This window comes from Mustela lutreola, chromosome 11 (assembly GCF_030435805.1).
Source record: "Mustela lutreola isolate mMusLut2 chromosome 11, mMusLut2.pri, whole genome shotgun sequence".
NCBI classification, from domain to species: Eukaryota; Metazoa; Chordata; class Mammalia; order Carnivora; family Mustelidae; genus Mustela; species Mustela lutreola.
This window is the reverse complement of record NC_081300.1, coordinates 18,153,146-18,177,344: the sequence shown is the minus strand read 5'-3', so window position 1 is coordinate 18,177,344 and position 24,199 is coordinate 18,153,146. Positions and strand designations below refer to the sequence as shown.

The following is a 24,199-nucleotide window of genomic DNA, read 5'->3' as shown; positions in this document are numbered from 1 at the left end:
TGACTATGGTCTTCTGACTGCAAGTGGGAAGGGCAGGGTGTGAAGTGGGTTAACACATCAAATTATGTTTATGGCACTCTGCTTCCCTCCGATTTCGTTACCCTCATTCCATCACATTAAGAAATGGTTTGGTAATATGTCACATTCTGCAAGTATGTTAGGATAGAATAAAGATTGAACACTATTGTTCTGTGATACACTGCTTAGGTATGAAATTATATGAATAATTACAGCTATGGATTTATTGTATGGGTGTAGTCTTAAAAATATTTTGACAACCTTATTTTTCTTTATTGCTCCTAGACAACTTTGAAGTATTTGTGCATTTTTATATGTTCTCTGTCTAATAGAAGAAGTAAATACTGTCATGTATTTTTTACAGGTTACACTTAGCTGTCAGGGACAATAAAACAACAAAAAATAGTATTTCTTATTTTAGTTTGCAGCATTACTTCTTGATTCTTCTTTCATTGAAAATGAAGACTGGTCTATAGTGCTTTTCAGTCTAAACTTAATTATGTAAAAGAATTAATTAAGGAAAATTAAGCCATATACAGCTGTTTTTGCAAATTCAGTAGAAAGCTGTGTTGAGGGGGAAAAATGTTAAAACCATACACTGCCCAGTAAGGTATGAGGGAGCTAATTGCTTCCTGTCCCTTTCGAAATTACTCAGCCCGAGAAAAGAGAGCACATATTGATTTACTGTATAGTAAATGTCCCACATCTCTCCTCCTCTAACACCCAGACACAGACTGCACATACATGCACAGAGTAGTGGCAAGGAACTGCCTATCTGACCACTCCACCATCAAACTTACGTAATAACAGAATTAGGATGGAACATTTTCTCCTCTGTAAAAGCAAATAGCATAAAATTATTAAAGTATGCAAAATGAGTGGCAGTGTAATATTTATCTTGAATGTGTATGTTTGCTTTTAAGCTCAAAGACAAGTTTCGAAGAGGCAAAAAATATGTATTTCCTGATAATATGATTTTGATTTAACCTATTTCAATGCATATATTAGTATCAATTAATACACTTATAGGCATACATAATATTAGAAGCAGTGTCAAAATTTAGTCCACTTGACAATTTTTTTGGAATTTATTATGCAAGTTCACATTGTACTCTCCAGTATGGTCTTTTACTTTATTTCAGTCATGATCCAGTAATTGAGAGAGTAGACATTTTATTTATACATATTCTGGGTTTTAATTCCTGTGGAGGTTCTCTCTTCCTATTTGTGATATTTCTATAAGAATCTAATTTCTTTTTCAGCATGGACTTTGAAATGTTAGTGTTGTTTCAAAGCCCCATCAGTAAAATTAGTGAGAAGTTTAAAAAAAATAAAAAGAAAGATCTTACAGAGCAAACTGCTCTGAAGGACAATTTGTAATTATTCATGTAAACATAGATATTTTAGAGGTATAATGGCACGTGGGTTTTTTTGGTCTTAAATGAATGTAAATTATTAGCTATGATTTTTAATTGTGATCTTGGTTGCTTTTATAGCTTAGGAGTTCATCATACTATAGTATCTTGTGCTTTATCTTGAAAGGGTCAGGGCATCCTATTTGCAGATTGGAGAGTATTTTGTGATTAAAGTGACTTCCTTCGTCTCATTGAATGTTACTTAATATATTGCTAAGTATTTTTTTGTTAAAAAAAAATATATATATATACCCACAAATATTTCTTTGGAAATATATTTGCCTTCTCTGTTGGACATGAATGTCTGTTCCTCAAAGAGCACGGAGCTTTGTTGATGGCGGTCTTGTAAGCCTACCAGCGCCCCTTTCATCCCAGAATTTGGCTGCAGGTCTAGCTGCGCCAGCCCGGCTGCTGTTTACCAGCGAGTTCCATTAACATAGCCACCACTCCTGGGCTGGATAATGGACTCAAAGGTTAAGAGCAGAGGATCTCAACAGCTCCAATCAGCAGGGCTTTTCCAGGGCTAATTACCTCTTTACTGCGCTGACTCTAATGTGACATGTTTATTGCCTTAACTAACAACTCATTAGCTTAGTTGATGTTTTTGTCAATATTAATTCGTTCATTTAAGCCAAGTCAAAGCTTAAACAAAGATGTCCAGACTGAGAAACGGGTAGCAGAGTGACTTTTGTTTGCTCATCTTTTTTTTTTTCCTCCCTTGCTCAACTTCAATAAAACAAATGTGTAGAAAGGAAACATTTAGAATGCTCGCACTGAGAATGTTAGCATTTGTTTATTTGCTCGCATGTAAAGCGATTCTGAATTTATTTCTCCTAGGGTTACTCTGGTCTTCATCTCACAGCTGACTTAATATTTAGTGTCTGCTAAGGGCAGCTAGCTGTTTCTCATCTTTGATGATCTATCTGTGAAGGGTTAACATTCAGCAGCTCTTTGTTCCAGGTGAATGTTTTACTGTGTTTATTAGAAAAGAGATCAACTAATTGTGCATACTATTTTCATCTTCACTAGACTACTTATAAAATTACATTGAGAGTATGCTCTTTATGAAATTATCATGAAGTATTTCAGTTTTCCCATACTTTTGGTTAACAGTGGTATTTTGGGGGGCACCTGTGTGGCTCAGTGGGTTAAGGTCTCTGCCTTTGGCTCAGGTCATGGTCCCAGGGTCCTGGGATCGAGCCCCGCATCGGGCTCTCTGCTCAGCAGGGAGCCTGCTTCCCTCCCTTTCTCTGTCTGCCTCTCTGCCTGCCTGTGATATGTCTATCAAACAAATGAAAAAGAAAATGGTATTTTGGGGGAAAGGTCAATGTTTTTTATTTCATGCATTTTTAATTTTTATTTAAGATTTTATTTTTTGGACAGAGAGAGAGTATAAGCAGGGAGGGGGAGGGTAGGCAGAGGGAGAGGGAGAAGCAGACTCCCCGCTGAGCAGGGAGCCTGGTGCGGGGCTCCATCCCAGGACTCTGGGATCATGACCTGAGCCAAAGGGAGAAGCTTAACTGACTAAGCCACCCAGGCACTGCCCCCCTTTTTTAAGATTTTATTTATTTAGTTTTCATGTACTTTTTAATAATTAAATTCTAAAGCCCCTTGAGTATTATAAATGGGCAAAAGAACTGAGCATGAGGCTTTGATCAAGCAGTAAGTCAGTAATTTTGGAAAGGTACATCAGCATCTTCAGAATCCTATGATCCATCTGGCAAGCCCCTCTCACAGGATGTTTAATGGTGTATAGATGACCAGGAAGGCTTGTGATGCATTCCTGATTGGACATGAATGAAGCTGCCATGTTGGGGGGCTTCATCTCTGGAAAGACCAGTCCCTGCTTTCAAGGCCAGAGACTCACTGTGATTGGTTGGTTCATGGAGGTGATGAGATTTGGAGAAGGCTGTAGAAGATATGTGTGGAACACACTGAGAAATAGATGTCACATTAACCAGACACTCCTATCTGTTTCATCCATCGTATGTGTCTGGAGAAGGTAATGTGAACACCGCATAACTATCAGAGTTATTAAGAAATCACTGATGTAGGAAAATACACATAGTCTAGCCTGCATAATTGTATACATTCTGTACCAAATACTCATGCAGCTTACCTTCCCCGCTTTCTCAGTCACCGTCTTTTTCCTGAACCTGCTTCATTCAGACTTTTCTGACTTTCAATCTACTGAAACCTTTTCTGCAAGATAACCAGTGACTTACATGTTCCCAAAGCCACTAAGCAAATCTCAGCTCTCGTCTCTCCTCTTGTCTGTCTCTTGGTAGCACGTAATTCAGCTATGTGAAGCCTGCACCTCTTCTGGGTTTCTCTGACATTGTCCTTTCCCATTTCTCCTGCTTCATTTGCCACTTGTACTCAGTCTTGGTGTTCCCCCTCTTTCCTTTGTACCTATCCTCATTCCCCAGGCATTACCTCCAGTTCCGTGGCTTCAGCGCGTGTGTATTGTGTGATTTCTAACTTCTCAGTTCCAGCCCTGGTTTCTACACCAGTCTCCACACTCATATATCCAGTGGTTTATCTGAAAATCTACCTTCATATGTCTGACACGTATCTCAAACTGGAAGTGCCTAAAATGAAAATTTGGATTATTGTTCCTACTTCAAAAACAAATTAAAACAACAACACCACCACCTTCTCTCCTGTTGTTACTCATTTAGTGAGTGTCACCACCATTCACATAACTCTTCATGCCCAAATGCCTAGAATCCATTTTGCTTCTCTTTCCATCCTGTGTTTACATCCAGTCCCTCAGTGAATCCTGTCTGCTCTATCTTCTAATTTTTTTTTTTAATCCAGAGTTTACACAGTATGAGAACTGTGTCACTACTGTTTTAGTCCATGCCATCATTATCTCTTGCTTGAACCATTTTAAGAACCTCACAGTTGGCCTCCCTTATGTGACTCACTCCCCCCAACTGCCTCAGTCTGTTCTGTACGTAGCACCCCGATCCTTTCTGGCTGTCAGCGGGTCATGTCGCTCTCCTCCACATAACTTCCATGAGTTTCTCATAACACTTACAGCCCCACAGGGAGAAGACCTTGTGTGATCCATCCCAAGACTGACTCTCTGATTTCATGTCCTTTACCCTCGTCCGTCTTCACTGCCATCTAACCACTCTGGACTTCCTGCTGGCCGTTAGAGATCCCTGCCTACCACAGGGCCTTGTGCCATCCCCTCCGCCTAGAATGCTTCTCCCACACATGCTGACATGCCTCTCTTTCATTTCACTCAGGCCTTTGTTCAGATGTCACCTTCTGCAGAGTCCTTTTCTCACTTTCTAGGCTCTTACCTTGCTTTATTTTTCTTCGCAGGACTTCATACTCCTTGACGTATCTATTTGTTCTTTTGGTCCTTCTGGCCCAGCTGGAATGTAAGCTCCGTGAGAGCACAGATCTTGTTGACCCATGCTTAATAACAGTGCCTGGAACACAGCAAGCACTAGTGAACACTGCATGAAGAGGCTCACTTAGCTAGTAGGCACTAGAGCTAGAACTTAAACCCTGGTGTGTTTTTGCCTGTCACCATCCACCATCCACTCATTCACGCTGTTTAGCCATCTGCACCTTTTGAGAACAAGGCATAGAAGTATTTATTGCTGACTCTCAGATTGTCCAAAAATCAGCAGTCTTTACATTCCTAAGGCAGAAAAAGGCTATCTGCAATAAATCGTATCATTTTGTTCATAGGAAGGTAAGACTCCCTAATCTTAGTTTGCCATCCAAAATATATCAAATACTAAAAGCCAAACTAATTTTAAATTTCGTGGTATGACACAATTTGAAATTCAGCAGAATTGAAAAAAAATGTACTTTGAATCAAAGAGCATTGGGATTTTAGAGTCTTCTGATTATAGGACAAGAAATAGCAAATTACATTGAAATAGGACTGTTTTGATAAAATGGATAGTAGATTAATGAGTTTTTAAATATTTTTGTTAAATTGGTTTCCTAATTTAACAGTTACTTCATGCTTTTTATTAAAAAATGACTTGGTTTTGTGCAAACAGGTTAACAGTTTTTAATAACTGCATTAATACAAGGTATTTATTATAGAAGTGTTTGTTAATTAGTGCATATCCATGAATAATGCACACTAGATTGGAATTATTTTTAATTAAATCAAGTTACTGTATAAAGCAAAGGAACAGAATTCCAGATGGCACTCTGCCATCCTTGTTCTTTGATGGACATGAACAAGTGGGAAAAGGCTTCCTTCACTTGGTTACACTTTGAAATAAGTGGCCAATCATTATTAATTCATTTTGCACTCATTGTAATGGCATAAATCATCATAAATTCATTTGGTTTAAAGTGCATATAATGTGTTCTCCCATAGGAATTTCCTCGTAATTGAACTATTAATTAACACATTTTTTTTAATATGACCTTTCCCCCCCTCCTCTGCTATTCAGAGCCAAGGGTGATTCGTGGCCATTTCTTCATTCATGGTATTTTTTAAGTGAGAGGAACAAGTTTCTTCTGACTAGGCCCATTGACTAGCCTGACTGGCCTAGGAGGGACCAGAGCTCAAGAAAATGGTTTGTATATTACCTACCAGTGGGACAGCCACAACAATAATGAAGGCTCTCTAAGGACTCTTTGAAAAATTCTCTGGGCGCCTGGGTGGCTCAGTGGGTTAAGCCACTGCCTTCGGCTCAGGTCATGATCTCAGGGTCCTGGGATCGAGGCCCGCATCGGGCTCTCTGCTCAGCAGGGAGCCTGCTTCCCTCTCTCTCTCTCTGCCTGCCTCTCTGTCTACTTGTGATCTCTCTGTGTCAAATAAATAAATAAAATCTTTAAAAAAAAAAAAAAATTCTCTGAAATACCATGACTTTGTAATAATTCCAGTAAGCAAATTTCATTCTTCTTTGATAAAAATGGCATGACTCCAGCTTCTCTTTTAATTTCTAGTTCTTTAAACTCCTCCCTGTGGCTACTGGTTTTCCAAAAGCATTGGCTGCCCTAAAATCCAGGTTCCCTTGTCTGCAGCAAGGAAGCCCTCGTAACAGAGGTGCCCCGCCCCCTTCTCATGCTCAGTGCTCCACACCACCTTCTTTGGTCCGTTCAGTTAGCCAGTGCTCTTTCCTTCTTCATTCAGGGTGTGCTGCTTGCTAGAGGGCTGGTAATAGTTCATTCTAGAATCTGCCTATGAGGTAACCACAGGACTCCTCTAAAGGTCTTCACATGTCGAGGAAGTATGGGTAGGGGGGGTAGTTAGCTTTCCCCCAAAGGAAATAAAAATTACAAATGGAGAACTGGGACAAAAATATCAATTTTACAACTTTTTAAGTGATCCTTTCCTATTTAGTGCTATTTCAGCACAAAGAGAAACGATGTAAGGAAACACTACTACGCGATTCTCATGTTCATGTCATGAACATGTTGTGTTAGTAGGATCTGTGTATGAAAATCAAGGTTTCGGTTAGTATTAAAAGTGTTGTATTGGTGTACATAATTGGCAGTTGCCCCTGTGTGTGTGTGTGTGTGTGAATAAGTGAATAAAAGCAGTGAACGCAAGACACCACTACTGTCAGGTTTAGTCTCCACCCATGTTAGAAATGCAAGAGGAGAAAAAACTAAGATAAGTGTTATTTATTATCATATGGTGCTTAAAACAACACCCAGTGCATATAGAAATATAGAACTATAGTTTTTATAGTTAATGTGTTTTCATAAAGTAAGCATTCCATAAATGTAAGGTGCCTATTAATGCAGTTATTAAAAACTGTTAACCTGTTTGCACAAAACCAAGTCATTTTTTAATAAAAAGCATGAAGTAACTGTTAAATTAGGAAAGGGAATCTACACTTTATGATAAGGATGAAGAAATGCCCCAGAAGACAAATTCATTATTACCTAAGTAATAGCGCACACGTACACGTGTGTGTGTGTGTGTGTGTGTTGGCTTGTTTAGTCTTTTGAAAGAGCTAGTCGTCATTACCAACCAAATAGTACAAAAATGTTTTGAATTGGTGTTTTCTCACTGGTCAGTTCATGATGGAGCAGTATTTATCTTGCCAAAGCAACAAGGTAGTCTTGGTAGAACTGTCAGCTCTTTAATCACTGCTCTCCTAGCTTTATTTTCCTCTCTCTCTCCGTCCTTTTCTCATTTTTAGTATTTTGCTGTTACAGCAAAGCGTAAATAATTGTCTTGCAGCTTTGCTCTTATGTAGCACTTTAAAAAAAAACAGAATAAAGGTGGAGCACTTTTCAAAAAAACGCTTGAGCTAAAAAGCTTGGAATAAAATAGCACGAAAATATGAGCAGTTGTTTTTACTCTTGACTGTGTGACAACAGAATTCAAACAGCCAGAGGTTCTAAGTAAATTGTGACTTATCCAGTGCTGGATTTTAGTGCTTTCTGCTTTTCAAAGCGTTTTTTTTTTTTTTTTTTATTTTGACTTGTTTTCCACTGTTCTGAGCATGTCTGCAGTTTCGGTAGTGTATTACTTCTGGCTGGACATACATGGTGATGTGGTGGTGGTGTGTTATCTGCTAGATCCCACTATGAAGCTGCCAGAGTATTGATTACTTACCTATCTCGTGGGTGAGAAAGACTAGTAATTTGATAAATGGACCTTTAATATGGTCCCAGAATTACCTGAATAACGCTGAATCCTATCCTGTAACAAAGTGAATTAGGAGCTTCTTGGCATTCTCAGGTAAGAGCCAGGGACCCGTAGTAGAAATCTTAGTTGTGATACTCCATGGTGGGAGAAGGTGCACTCTGTTCCCTCTGTATTATTCTGTATTACTTTGTGTACCCCCTGTATTACCATTTATTATAAATGGTAATGGTTTCCAAACTTCAGATATTATGGGCAAGTAAAATTTCAAAAAGTAAAATCCGAGAGTATGGAAAAGTGTTTTACATTTTTTTTTTTTTTTTTTTTTTGCTCACAACAGACATTTAAAAAATAGCACTATCCTCGTCAATATTTTTTAAAAGATTTATTTATTTATTTTAGAGGAAGAGAAAGCACACACATGTGGGGGCGGGAGGGATAGGGGCAGAGACAGAGAGAGAGAGAAAGAGAGAATCTCAAGCAAACTCCCCACTGAGAGCAGAGCCTGACATGGGGCTGGATTTCCCAACTCTGAGATCTTGATCTGAGCTGAAATCAAGAATTGGAGGTCTAACAGACTGAGCCACCCAAGCAACCCTTTAAATTGAATAAATTTAGCTTTATGAAAAAGACTTCCTGCATTGTTTTTATTTTTTGGCATTGTATATATTTTTGCCATTTCACCACAGAGCCATGGAAACATCCCCACAGGCCAGCATAGGTTTGTAGTAGACTTTTGGAAATTTGTGATCTGTGTATAATTTTGTTGACTGTGCTAGGTACGCACAGGGTAAAGTAATTCTTAGTATTTGCCAAAGCAACAATTATTAAGTGATAACTGAATACAAAGCATGATGCTAAGCCTTATGCCAAACGGAAGTATTTTCAAAAAATTTCATATGCCCTAGGGAACTTACTCACTTAGCAGATGTGAAAAGTAATAAAAATAAATAAAATTAGCTTTAAAAAATGAAATAAATGCCAGATGATTGTTATTTGAGAAATGTTTGGATAGCGATTGCTATATTAAAAAAGGATTTCATTCTAAGGTAGGCAGGGAAGATACGGAGAACAGTCTAGATGCTCAGTAGGCCATTTTGTGACCACAATGCAACTAAGTTAGAGCCAAGACAACTGCTCTTACTGTGGATCTTACTATGGTTATATTTAGCTGTTGAACCAGTGATGGCAACCTTCTCATTGTGTGAGAAAAGATGAAGGATATATTTTATTTGACCTTCTGTTTGCAGGAGACACTAGTAACTGCAGTTGAAATCAGGCTTTCACTGAGGAGAAGGAGATTGATCATAAAGGGTATAGTTTTGAATCCATATAGCTGGGTAGAGCATCAGGAATAAAAGCATGATCATAAAGATGCAGGTTGTGTTCAGACCTGTACACTGGCCCATTGGGCATGTCCACTTGCCTTCTACAGTTGTCAGTTATCTCATATGAAGCACGGGAATGGATGCTGTTTTTCTCAGGTCCTTTCAATATGAAAATTCTGTGATTCTAATTAATCTGTTTGTCTAGGAATGAGTAGATCAGAATGAAAAGGCAGTAGCTTTACCCCTTTATAATTACAAGACAACCCAAATATTGATCTTCCTAAAATGAAAATCTAATCAAACCTCTCCTTTGCTTAAAACTTGCAGTGGTTCCCCATTGTCACCAGAATTAACAAACTTCCATCATGGCAAATAAGGCTCTTTGTGATTGGGCTCTGATACCCTGTCCTGCTTCGCGTCTCACTGTTCTGTTTCACCCACCTGTCCTCTTTTCCCCATTGCCCAATACCTCAACCTCTTCCTTTTTCCCCAACAGAATTTCCAGCTCTACTGAACTATGTATAACCCCTTGATTTGGCCACTTTCTCATTTCCTGGGCTTTAGACATGCTCTTCTCTCTGTCTGGAATGCATTCTTTCCACAGTCTTCTCCTTTGAGTAGTTAATTCATACTCAGTCTTCAGGTTTGGGTATAGAAGTCACCTTTCCCTGGACTCCTTCTCATAATTCTAGGACAGGGTTAAGTGCCCCTATTAAGTTCTTTCTGTACACCTTGTGCTTTTAAATATTCTAACACTATTCAGAATGTATTCAAATTACCTGTTTGCTCAACTGTCTCCTGAACTCGAATGCATTTCCATGAGGGAAAGGACTTAGTCTTCTTTCCTTTTGTTTCTCCAGCATTTAGTATTGTAGAACAACACTCTGTAAATAGTTAATTGCATGAATCTTTGGATGGATAGGTTGGGACCAAATTGCGGAAATCCTTGAATGAATGTCAGTCCAGTTGAACTTTTAAATACTGCCATTAAAGAGCCTTTTATGAAGGAATCAGTCATGATGGCCAATAATAACATCATTCTCTGTCTTGCTTATTCATTGAGGCACTGTGGAATTGTGGGGCATTTACATAAAATAAATACATATTTTTATACAAAATTAGATTTCATCTTATACAGATTAAAATACAACTTTTATTGGGTACCATAGATAGGTTTAAGGAAAATGCTGAGAGATAAAGTTCATAAAATTGTCATGAGACTTTTCCTGTCAAAAGGGAGGATACGATGGGTATGTGAATTTTAGGTTTTTTTTTTATTACCTTGGTCCATGTTGCAGAGCAGCTATCTCTTATGGAAACATAAGTCAGATAAATCCCAAAGTAGAGAATATAGTTAAAGTTGAAAAGGAATTTTAAATTTACCTTTCCCTTTGGATTATCATAATAACCATTTCTTCAAGGCTCAGTCCTTAATATCATCCGCAAGAGTCTGTGATTAGGAAGTTTGAAGCCTTAGGTATCCAGAGTATTCCTTCAGGACATCAGGGTCGTTATTCCTGGTAGTGTTAAAGTCATAAGCATCTTATTAATCAGCCACGTTAGAAATCAAAATGTTCAACTCGAGAACCCTCTTCATCTTCTCTTATTTTACATGTTTTGCTTGGGATAAGTTGTCAGAGATGGATGTGGAATTTTAACATTCTTCTGTCTTTATAATTCCAAGACTGACCAGTGAAAAATAACCCAGACTCTAGTTTAGTAGGTTTAAAATGTGTGTGATAAATAGGCCATTTTTCTCTCTGCTTCTCCTGCTGCCCCGTACATGGCCTGCCAGAACTGTGGGGATCTTTGCTTTGTGTTACCCAGAGACTGTGATCTCGACTAAAGAAGGAGCGATGCTGTAGAAGAATTTTACTTATGAGATCATTGAATGAAACAGAAAGTGATTTAAGAGAGGGGATGTCAGAGCTGTAGGGAACCTGCACTTCCTGCTGGGCTGGGCCTCATGTGAGGGTAGATCACACTTGGCAGGAGAGAGGCAGGTACCCTGCTGGACCATTGCAAGGCCAGCAGTCTTTTGAAGTATGCTTACTCATTCTTCTTTTCTGTCATTTCTTCGGAAGGTAAGTGATCACATCCCCTCTGCTGTCCTTCCTACTTTGTCGAAAAATGATGAAAAACATCAAGAAACCAGCCACTTAACGGTTTACTCTGGCTCTCCGGATAAAATTGTCAGAGTGGGTAAGGGAGCTGCCTGCAGAGTTCCCGCACAGGGGCTGTGAGAAATCAGCAAGGTCCCTAGGATCGCAGAATAATCCTGCCTGTACTCAACGCAGAAATAGTGGAGTGCAGTTCAGCAGAGTGAGGACTGAAACGCAGTAGAACGTTGTACTGAACGGCAGCCTTCCTGCCCCTTCACAACCCTGCTTCCCAGGGACACACCTTCAGGGAGCCCTGTCCCCTGGGTCACACCCATTGCTGCTTGAGCTCCAGGGTATCTGAAGAGAGCGGCAGGGGGGCTCTCTCCATGGCTCTTAAAACTTTCTCAGAGGAAAGAATAACAGAAACGTGGTGGGTTTCTTGACATGCTGAAACCTCATTCCTCCAACCTGGAGCAGGGAGCAGTGTTAGAAATGGACATGCAGGGTCACTGGGGTGGCTCAGTGGGTTAGGCCTCTCCCTTCGGCTCACGTCATGATCTCAGGGTCCTGGGATTGAGTACCATATCAGGCTCTCTACTCAGCAGGGAGCCTGTTTCTCTCTCTCTCTCTCTCTGCCTACTTGTGATCTCTCTCTGTCAAATAAATAAATAAAATCTTAAAAAAAAAAAAAACCATGCAGTCACCATGGAGATGGTTCCATAGTAGGTCCATAATGTGTGCAGAGCACTGTGCTCAGTGGTGTGGGAGATGGAAATTGGCATGAAACATAGTTCCTACCACCACGAGTGACAGGAAATGCCCAGAAAGGCTTATAATTAAAAATGCCGTGCCCTAAGGAATGTGCACATGCTGGGAGAGAACAATAGGTCACCTGTTTATAAGAAGTTTCTGTTTTTATGATCCGCAAAACTTGCTTTTCATATGACATTTACAGGGCTAAGTAGGAGAGTAAAATTTTCAAATGCATGTATGAATGAAGTCTTGAATTCCAAGCTGTTTCCTCCAGGAGGCTTTCCTTGTATATGTACCCTCTCAGTTTACAACAGGAGATGTTGACCCAAGAACCGTGGCCTCCTTGAAATTTTTTTGCAGAATTTGATGTATATGTATATGTATTGTATGTAGTTTCCTGGAGAAAAGACTGATGGATTTCAATGGATTCTTCAAGGGTTTTGTGGCAGAAGATATTCTGAACCATGAACAAAGTGCATTCACAGACTCTTATCTGGTCTCTCATTGAACAATTGGCTAGGACATAAAAATGAGTAAATGCTTTTATCTGTTGAATGCATTAAATTAAAGTTGATATGCCACGTTCTTAATTTTGAAAACAGACAAGTTCAAGGCGCTATTTGTCATGAGCCCTGACTGCCGCTTGGGGAGCCCTCTCAGCCCCTGGGCCCGTGGTAGGACACTTGGCATGCGTTGGTTCGCTCGGCACTCGTGCTTTGCGTGAGAGATGACTGCTGTTTTCCCTGCTTTAAGACAGGGAAACTGCAGCTCTGGAGTACCTTCTTCAGCCGGCCCCCTGATAAGTTAGGAAACTGTGGTTACTTCCCTGTCTTAGATCTGAAACCCATGTGCCCCTTAACCAGTCTGCTGTACTGTTCTGTGATTTGTAAACGGTTTTGTTTTTTCCCCTCGAGAAACAAACAGCCTCTTCTAAATTGCAGTTTGCTCTTCACGATCCCTATTTTCTTTTGTAAATGTCAAAATGCCTTTTGAAATCGATGAGCTTTTACAGCTTAACGGCCATTAGGCTTATGTATACAAATTGTTCACATTATCTCCAACATAAAGAATACATGTTAATTAAAATCGAGATCATTTCATCAGGTTAGAAGTGATATCGAACTGTCTTTTAATTTCTTTACCAAACCTGCGTGAAGAATTTACCACATACTTCACATGGTTGTGCTGGATCAGTATAGTGGAGTATGGAGAAACAGAGATGCTTGTGGGGGAAACTTTTTAAAACTACATCTCTACCTTCATCCTTCATCCCTGCTGATAAACATCACCTGTGATGACAAGTGTTACTGGAGGAAGTGTTAGACATAGGAACTCTGTTAGGTACAGAAGAAAGATAAATACCATATAAAATTATTTGAAACCATCTCCATTTTACAGAATGTTGAGTAGGGAGAACCCTTGTTTGGAAGTTAGGATCAGTGGTATGTTTTAAAATGATATATACTTAATTATGCATAATTCTTTTGAAATTAAAACATTTTAGAATATGGTATAAAATATTGTAACCTAAAGTATCTCTTTTAAGTATGTGGCTGAGCAAACTGTGAACTTGAGATCTTTTATAGTCTTAATGTTGAAAATACCTGTTCAGTTAAAAGAAAATCAAAAGTGGTTTATACTTTGAAAATACCTTCAAAAAAAAATCACAAAAGTAAAATTACTTTATTGCCCTGCCTTTTATTTTGTGATTTCAGGTAAGGCACTGACATTTCTTCTGCTGCAGCCCCCGAGCCCCAAACTTCCCCCACACAGTACGATCCGAAGAACAGCCATCGATCTGATTGGACGTGGTTTCACAGTCTGGGAGCCTTACATGGACGTGTCTGCTGTCCTCATGGGGCTTCTCGAACTCTGTGCTGATGCCGAGAAGCAGCTTGCCAAGTACGTGCTCAATTCCAGTTAATTTGTGGGGTTTTTGTTTGTGTTTTTTTTGGTTGGTGATTTATTTGTGTTTGAGGTCATTGATTGCCCTTGATAGATTGTGTATTTTTAATTGACAAAAAAAAGATATCTCAATATATGAAATTTTGGATATAGACAAGGAAGGGGAAGTATACTTCTGTACTTTGGGCACACGTGGGATTTAGCATTGAGTCAGTGAATGACTGATCTATGACATTGTGCCTTGACATAGTACTGTCTAATAAGAGTGTAAACATATCACTTCTAAGGAAAATTATATATATATACTTGCTCAAAAATGTTTTCCTGATAGAATACATGGCCAAACAGTTTGGGGAATCATTCCTTCATACTCATGGTAATTTTTAAGTTCACTTTAATGAGGTTTAACTTGCACACAGTCAAGGACCAGTGGTTGCAGAGACCCAGAGAAGCAATGAGGAGAGTAGAGGGAGGCGGATGAGTTGAGGGAGCTGCTGAAATGAAGTCAGTGGGACGCGGTTGGTGGCCAAGTGGCCAGGAATGATGGGAAGGGGATTGGGAGTGGTCATGTTGACTTGAAAACTCGGCCTCCTAATTCCTGGAGGAAGGTTTTTGGTTTATTATTCCTATTCTTATTTTATTTTGAAAACTTTTATTTATTTTAGAGAAAGAGAGAAGAGGGGGAGGAGCAGAGGAAGAGGGTCAAGCAGACTCTTTGGGGAGCATAGAGCCTGAGGTGGGGCTCAAGCTAGGGCTCAATCCCATGACCCTGAGATCATGACTCAGCCAAAACCAAGAGTCAGACACACTTAACCAACTGAGCCACCTAGGCACCCCTGTTCTCGTTTTTTTAGTATAGCCATCCACACGGGCGTGAATTCCTAGGGCTCGGATCCTTAAACTGGCCCACGATGCCTCTCTTAATGTAAATGTTATCATCTCTTTGATTTTCTCAATAAATGGCATTTCATTCTGATCTCTGTTGACCTTGGAAAAAAATTAGAATTCTCTGCCCTTTTCTTCATGGTTGTCTCTCTCATTTCCCACAGTTTCCGTATGATCTCTTGTGGCTCTAAGCTCAAGAAGTGGGGATCAAAGTAGCTATTAAAAGGCTAGACTGGGATGCTGTGGCTTTGTCTACAGACTGGGCATGCCCAGCCCAAAGTCCCACGATGGACTGGTAGGAGACAGTATTCATTTCCAATTTAGGCAGCTTCCCCCCCCACGCCCCCCGCCATCATTTTGCCATGCTTCCCAAACATTATCTCTGTGTCGCTCCCTAGCTGTATGTTCTTCAGCAAATCACTTCATCTCTTACCTCAGTTCCAGTAAGGGTGGTGATGCCATTGTCATAGTTTTAGTGTTCAGCAGGTCAAGAGCTGCTCCATTCTGGAATGAATAGCTCTACATAACAGCAGCCAGGATAGTTTTTGGATACAGGAGGCCTGAGGGTTTTTGATTGACATTAGGAATTAGGAAAGAACTGGACTCATTGAATTTGAAGCAACAGTAAGAGGCCGCTGGCCTTTGTGCAAAGCCCAGAACATATTTCCAATCCTTTGCCCTCCTGTTGGCTCTAGCTTCCCTGTATCTCTTCCAGTTTGGTTTTGATCTAATTTTATAGCCTATTTTCAAAGCTGATCTAAACATAATTTCAAGAGTATACAGTCTTGTTTTCTTGCTTGGGAGAAGTGGTGGGCTTTATTTTAGGTGTAGTATTTAATATTTTGTTTTATTTTGCTTTTAAATCAGTTTACATGAAGCTTATATCAGCAAACATAAAGATGCAGTGTGTTTTATCTGCATGTAGTACGTCCACAGACACAAATACTTTTTGCTCTTCGGTAGCTAATTTAAATCTTGCTATCACATCCTTTTCTGTCATGAAGATTAGTATAACTCTCTATACACAGCTCTAAATAAAGGAACGTATCAGCATGTAGCCTTGAGGAGTCCAATGTAATTTTCTTCATGATAAATTGCATAATAAGCAAGAAAATGTTTGCTTATTAATCTATAACAAGATTTAGATTGAAAATGGCCTGTTACATCCATGACACACTTGGTACAGGCTGCAGAAGGGCTAAGATGGGGCAAAAAGGAGCAGGGCCATGTGCCTCTGACCCTCATGATGCCTACCTACCAGCACCCCTGTGCCAGACTGACTCTGTGCTCCATAACCGGGCTCAGCCCTTGCTTCTACGGTGATGTTAAACTCGCTTTATGAAGCTTCTGTGTTAGACTTGCGCTGTTCAAAATCTCAGTTCATGTTAATTGAAAAAGAAAAAACCTACCCAGTGCTTCCCTCTTTACTCCCATTCTGAGGGAGGGGATTAAGGGGGGGGGTAGCCAGCTCAGGCTGCTCCCTAGTCCTGGAGACACATATTAGAGCAGAGTTTCTTTCTTCCCCGCTCTCCCCGATCTTGACATCCTCTGTCAGAGATGATTCCCGAGAGGTCTCCTGAGAAACTGTAGCCGACTCGATGGAGAGGGCATTTTTCCAGAATTAAAATGCCTTTATTTTAGAAATCTGAGAATTTTACTTCTTTGAAGTCAAAAGAACACTGGCTGTTTTCTAACGTTTTCAACTATTGTACCCAACTTTAAACTATGTCTGTTAACTAAACAAGCTTTTACTGAGTAGTTAACATATAGAAGGAACACTATGGGGTCTTGTATGTAGTTACGAATTTGCCTCAAACACAGATCCTGTCTCCAAGGCACTTGCCGACTGAAGGAGAGACAGCGTCTCCCCCGGGGGGACCATGGTGCAAAGGGAGGAGGAGAGAGAGAGGCAGGGATGCTCAGAAGACGCGGAGATGAATTACAGCCGGGGGCTCCGAAGGGATGCCGGGGAGAGTTGTACTTGCGTGCCTCACTTGCCTTCCTCATCCGAGTAGTTCTGAGGAGAGCTGGAAGAACGAGGACATGCGAGAGGACAGCGGTGGGAAGGTACAGGCCAGCCCAGCCGATGCTGCGAGCTCCTCAAAACACAGGGCGCGGCACTGTACACATTGCTTTTATCGAATTTTAGTCATTCCTTGCAGAACTTACACTGTGGGGAGTCCCCATCTAAAACTTGAACATAAGTTCCTTCCCAGTTCTCTCTGGGCAATAGAATTAGGGCAAAAAAGAGGATTGGTCTCACATTTTACTTTATAAAATGATTATAAACATAATAGAAGGTTGCAGAACGAATCTGAAAGAGGTTCTGTCTCTTGTCCACAGAAACACTGATCAGTGAGAAAGGTGGGGTTCTGCCCTAGGGCTCCTTGACCCCACGAGCTCTGCTTCCACCACTGTGCCATCTGCACCCCCAGAGCTAGAGATCCAGAGAAGAGCGAACGTAAAACAGGCAATTCAAAGGACATAAAAGCGGTCAACTCAGAATTTTCAGTGCACTTTCAGATCTTAAAAATATACTGAATGAAATAATTTCCATCAAGAATTTTGTACCTTCAAAAATTAATAACCTACTTAAATATCAGTAACCTCCCTGAGTGCCCGAACCATGTATTATGTATTTATTCATAACACTGTCACATGATTTGCATTCAACAAACATTTAAGTCAAAGAATTTTAGAGATGAAAATCATTCAATCCAGAGCAGCATTCAATCCAGAGCTCTCAATATGCTATTCAATAAAAGCAAGATTAAGAGAGATGAAACACCTCACCAGAAACTCGAGATCTCACCAGAACTAGAAGAGCTACAAGTCTTCTGACTCCCATTTGCCTTCTCCTGTGCCGGTATAGTCATGCCGTCTTTTATGTCACCAGTGACCCACAGGTAGAATCGCTAAGGAATTTTTAAAGTTAACGATTATGGGCTGCTCATTCACGATGAACTCTAATAGAAAATGCAGGCTGCCCTTCACTGAAATCGTAGAGCCATTCCTAGCTAATTATGAGGAAAATAAAAAAACATGCAGTATGGGAGTGCCTGGGTGGCTCAGTGGGTTAAAGCCTTTGCCTTCAGCTCAGGTCATGATCCCAGCCAGTTCTGGGATCGAGTCCCGCATCGGGCTCTCTGCTCAGCAGGGAGCTTGCTTCCTCCTCTCTCTCTGCCTGTCTCTCTGCCTACTTGTAATCTCTATCTGTCAAATAAATAAAATCTTAAAAAAAAATGCAATATTACATTTTTTTAAAATTTATCTTTTTTTAGGTCTCCATGGTTATATATATATATGGATAAAATGTTAGAAACAGTAGAAAAATCCTGCTCTGTAAAAGAACAGGAAAATCCTTGTGCTTTTAGAAGGCTAGACTCCATTCTGTACCTGTTGTCGTCTGGGTGTGATTCTGTTTTCCCAGCTCCTGTTGCAGGGCCTTTACTCTGAAAGACAATAGCAGAACCATGCTGGCCCCCGCTGCTGAAAGCGGGCAGTCTCTCACGCACTGCCAAGATGGAAGGACATTAATGCATTACCAAAAGCCCATTTTTTTTTTCTGGAATATTCCTGGTTTACCAAACTTTAAAAGAAAAACATATAGTCAAGTAGAAACCACACATGCTTTGATAACTACAGATAAGCCCCAAATGTTAGATATATTCTCTTTGAACTATATATAGTTAGAGAAAAAGAATTGACATTTTAACTCAAATTTCAACTGTATGTTTTTATATATGGGGTAGGGCATAGAGAAAAGAACATATATAAACACTAAGGTATTTTAGGATTTTATATTTAAACTATTATTCCTATTCATTTCCTATGGTACTTATTTTTTTATTCTAGAGAGAGAGTGCATGTGTGTGAGTAGTGGGGGAGGGGCAGAGGAAGAGAGAGAATCCCACGCAGGCTCCATGACCAGTGTGGAGCCCATCACAGGGTTCAGTCTCAGGATCCCTGGATCATGACCTGAGCTGAAATCAAGAGTTGGACATTTAACTGACTGAGCCACCCAGGCACCCCAATTGTTTATTTTTAAAAGAAAATTTATAATCTGAGGGAACCGTTTAACTAAATCCTGTTAGCATAGTTTTTACATTACAACTCATAGTTGCAAATACATACAACATATAGGAAACAGGTTAAAAGATAGGCATGTACTGGGAGAATTACCACATTTGTGTTTAGGAGACTAATGCCACCTTTGAATTATTAAATTCAGGTTTAACAAGACAGATAAGAATTGATGATTCCCTATTACATTAAAAACACTTGTTAGTGCGTCTGTTTTTACCAGGAGGAGGTAAGATGGGGTGCCCAGTTGTTACGTAATTAAGTATGCATTTTCAAAATAATTTTAGTCTTTGTTTTCACTGAGAAGTGGTTTCAATGCCCTGAAACTCTTTATCTTAGTCAGCTTGGACTACCATAGCAAATAACACAGACTGGGGAACTCCAACAATCGAAATTTATTTCTCATAGTTCTTGAAGCTGGGAAGTTCAAGAGCAAGGTGCTGACAAGGCAGGTTTCTTTCTTTTTTTATTAACATAGAATGTATTATTTGTTTCTGGGGTACAGATCTGTGATTCTTCAGTCTTACACACTTCACAGCACTCACCATCGCACCCACCCTCCCTGGTGTCCATCACCCGACCACCCCTCCATCCCACTCCCCTCCACTCCAGCAGCCCTCAGTTTGTTTCCTGACAGGTTTCTTTCTGAGACCTCTTATCTGGGCCTGTAGGTGGCTGCCAGGTGGCTCTGTGCTCACATGACTCCTTTGTGCTCACAATTAGGAGAGAAGGAGAGCAAGTTTTCTGGTGCCTCTCATGCAGCAGGAATCCCATCTTGAGGACCACACCCATCTGGCTTCATCTAACCCTAATTACCTCCCAGAGGCTCCGTGTCCATATACCATCACATAGGGGCAAATTTTCAGGGGAAACAAACATTTAGTCCATAATACCATTGACCGTGATTTGTGGGTTATTCTATGAAAGTTTAAGTGGTTTTTCCCCTAAATATTCTCTTGCAGTATTCCTTAATTTGACAGATGGGGAAGTCTGACAATTGTAGATGGTGACATTTAACTACAGTGGTCTCACTTGTGACTTTTAAAATGCTTTTACTACAACGGAGTAAGGGTTAGAACAGGATTAATGAGCAGTCACGAAAGGAATGAGCTCAGCCTGAGTGGACTATTTTTCTATTCATGATTTTTATTTACAGTATCTATCATCTCTGGTATTTCATATGGGATGTGTGTACCGAAATGCTGAGTAAAAGAGAGAGTATGTCATATCTTTTTTTTTAAACTAATGACCCATCTTATAAACCTATATAACAAATGATCTGCATAACAGCCAGATAAGCAGGATCGGATGAAAAGAATAAGTTCTGTATTTACATGGATTCCAGAATAAGGCCGATACCCCTTTAATTTCACACCTCTGAGAGTGTGATCTTTCACTCAGTTAGAATCCCACATTAAAATATATCACATACACAGTGCACCTTTGACTTTCAAGATAACTACATGTAGAATTAGACTTCGTCTGTTGGGACTACTAGATCAATTACTTTGACTTCATTGCTTGGTCAGTTCAGTCAAATAACTGGCTTAAGTGATTTTTTTTTTCCTGTTGGATTTGCCAGGTAACTTCATTTAGCATGTAACTATTGAGCTACCACTCTGTCCAAGGGCTGCACTAGGCACTTTGGGGGGATCACAGGATTAGAAGGCATGGTACCAATCTGCACAGAGTTCACAATACAAAACTAATTCATAATGCCTGGCAGAATCAGATTCAGTGCTGAGAGCCTAGAATAAATGGGTTTCGTTGTTGGTTGTTTTTGTTTTAATAGATTGTAATTGAATGTTCTAGCAATTGCAGAACAACAAGTAGGCTTCCACAAGAACTGAAGAAAGGGGAGGGGGGACAGGGTGCTAATGGTGGGGATGGGGAGTAGAGAAGCATAAGCCATACCCTACAGTCAAAAAAGGAATGGAATTTTAGGGACCAACCTTGAAATTAACCTGGCATCAGGAGCATGGTGTTGAAAAGACTGAGTTATAAGTAGTGAAACTAGATTATGGAGGGCCTAGAACCTCAAGCCAAGGAGTTTAAGATTTTTCTTAGAAGCCCTGGGACCCACTCAGGTTTTAATCAGGTTAACCATGAAATAAAGCTAGTGCTTTTGGAAGATAACTCTGGCAGTGATTCATTAAATAGACTGCAAAGAGGAGAGAAGGTTTGCCTTCTTCCCCTGTGCCTTGGCCACCCCTCTCTGTTCTCACACTCCCAGCCCTCCTGCCTGTGCCCTATGCGTGTGCAGAACCCTGACCTCAGAACAGTAGCTGTGTCCACATTCCCAAGTCCTGCACTCCAGCCATCGGACACTGATCATGGGGGTCACTCAAACGTACCCTTTGACGCCTCTACCAATTGTTGGATGTTCCAACTTGCACTGAATTCATGAGCAATACTTGTGTATGTCTTTGGTTAGCTTCCTTATCTGTTACCCTGTTACCTGTTACCCTACAGCTTCTCTTCCAGACGCCAGACTTTACCCTTGTTCTTCCCACAAGAAGATTTCCCCAAATTCACAGGATGGTTTGCTGAGATGGATTAAGGCTGATATGTGGCTGGGCCTTTAACTTTGAAACCAGTGACCTGCTGTTAGTTGATCCCATTTTCTTTTCACTTGATTTCCATGTGTGGGAGTCATCTTGGGTTAGAAGAAGCATCTGTTGTATGTATCATGTAGGTGAGATGCAGGGCTGGTGATTTTTACATTTGCCTGCTCATTTAATCTTCGCGACAACATTGTGAAGTTATTACTTTACCAGACACGTTATCCACACATCGTGCTTACTCAGGCCAGGGTGGCCACAGGGCACAGCCTAAGGAGAGGGGGACAGTATCCACTTGTCATCCTCAGGTGAACACAGGCACACATAATAATTGATTCTCATTATTTTTGTTTCCTCCCATTGCCCCCGCCCCCCGACCTTGGCTTCCCACTAAACTTTTCTCCTCCAGAAGGAACAGAGAAGGGCTGGAAGAGAGGTGGGTGGTAGGGTTGGCAGGATCATGTTTGTGGGAGTTGAACTCTGGTTTCCAACTCCAAGAGGTCACAGTAGCACACAGCAGGGAATGGGTGGGACTCTCCCAGACTCCAGGAGGAAGCTCTAACACTTGGCCTGCAGAAGGCAGATCCCATCTCAGCAGCTCAGAGGCAGTATAGCCACGGGGAGGGCAGCCAGGCAGCTGGAACCATGAAGTTCAGCAGGAGCAACATGTTCTCTATCACTCAGTTAGCCTTGATACGACCTAGCAACATTAAGGCAGCTACATCATTAACATCCATGAACATCTGTGGCTCAATACAACCCTCAGTGCAGTTCCCTAGGCTTGGTCAAGCCTAGTATCACCTCTCTCATTCCTGTAAAGTTGGTCATTTGTACCCACATATAAGATTTCTTTCTCTAGCCCAGTTTAATCTGAGGACATTTTGAATCCAGGTCTGCCGTGTAGTACAGTTGCTTTCCATTACAACTTTATATCCATACCGCTGGTTAACTGTGCATCTGTATCTTCATTTAATCACGATTGATGTTGAAAAGAACAGAGCTGAAGTTCACATGTTATTAACATCCTACTGGAAACCTCACTCAGGGATGCAATCTAGCCATTCATCCGAAGTCGCTCGGCTTAGTCATGTAACAGTTCATTAATCCAGTTAACAACAATATGGGCAAGCCCCTCCCCTCTTTATTTTCTCCAAAGATCAGCTGTCCTAGGAACATCGTTCTACTACCTTGGCTCCTTGCTCTGGACCTGATCTCTCCTTCATAAAATGCCAATACCACCCCCCTCCTAGGGATATTCTGGGCAGATGCAAGAAGACATGAAACAGCGCAGGAAAGCTCAATTTCAAACCTAGACCCTGGGTTCCACGTCCAGTTCTTTCTCCTCTCTGTCATGCCTTCCAGACCTAGGCCGGGCTGTCCAGGAGGGAGATGTTCCTGCCCCATGGTTGACTGCTGGGCAGGGAGGTTACCTGGGGATCTTTTCCAACTCCCAGCATTCGTGACTTTATTGATCTTAGGAAATTTGATTTAGGTTTGCTCAGAATTATACCTTTTAAAAAAGATTTTATTTATTTATTTGCAAGAGAGAGAGAGTTAGCAAGAGAGAGCAGAAGTGGGGAGGAGAGAGGGAAGTAGACTTCCTGCTGAGCAGGGAACCCCCTGCAGGGCAGTGCTCAGCTAGATCCCAGGATGCTGGGATCATGACTGGAGCCAAAGGCAGACGCTTCACTGACTGAGCCACGCAGGCATCCGTAACATACCATTTTTTGTTTCAGCCTTTCAGTATTATCAACACCTTTTCATACTGACTTGAGAAACATCATAGAATATCTCAAAAATGTATTTAACTTTTGAAATTTTTAAAACTTAAAATATGCTCAGAACTTTATAACAATTACTGAGCAGTCTAGGTTAGTTAGCACTACTCACATAGTGAGCATTTCCTTTGTGGAATTCTCAATAGTAAAATTTAATCCCAAAAAGAACCTGGCTAACTACCTGACCTTGCTTTACTGCTGAACACTTCTTTCTAGCCCCGACCGGGTGCCTGTGGCATCAGGATCTTCCATGGAGGTGATGTGTCTACCCACACGTTCTTTCTGTTTCTTGTTCAGTATGTGTGCGTTATGTCAGCTCCCATCTTTCTTTTTAGTAGGAAACATCAAACGATTGCCTCCATCCTCCTCTCCAAGTTATTGCTTTGTATCTACCCTCAGTTTGGAAAAAAGACTGGAGGCAGTTATAATATCGTTCAGAGATTTAAGCAGTGTAGTAATCACCAAGAAATTAAAAGCAGAATTTCCAATCATCAATTTACCTTCTCTTAACAATGATAAGAATGCCTGTGTAGGGTGCCTGGGTGGTTCAGTGGGTTAAGCCTCTGCCTTCAGCTCAGGTCATGATCTCAGGGTCCTGGGATCGAGCCCCACATCCGGCTCTCTGCTCAGCAGGGAGCCTGCTTCCTCCTCTCTCTCTGCCTGCCTCTCTGCCTACTTGTGATCTCTCTCTGTCAAATAAATAAATAAAATCTTTGGGAAAAAAAAAAAGAATGCCTATGTAATGTATACTTATTTTCATCGAAAAGTTAAAATGATTCTTA

General features: G+C 40.7%; 1 protein-coding gene across 4 annotated transcripts in view; it reads left to right on the top strand.

Annotated features, from left to right (window-relative positions):
- WDR7 (WD repeat domain 7) overlaps nt 1-24,199 on the top strand; it is a 363,545-nt gene that overhangs the window by 241,919 nt on the left and 97,427 nt on the right. For all 4 annotated transcript variants that reach the window (XM_059140623.1, XM_059140622.1, XM_059140626.1 and 1 more), the window contains one exon: nt 13,921-14,107. In XM_059140623.1, the coding sequence (XP_058996606.1) occupies nt 13,921-14,107 (187 nt within the window). The remainder of the gene's footprint in view (nt 1-13,920; nt 14,108-24,199) is intronic.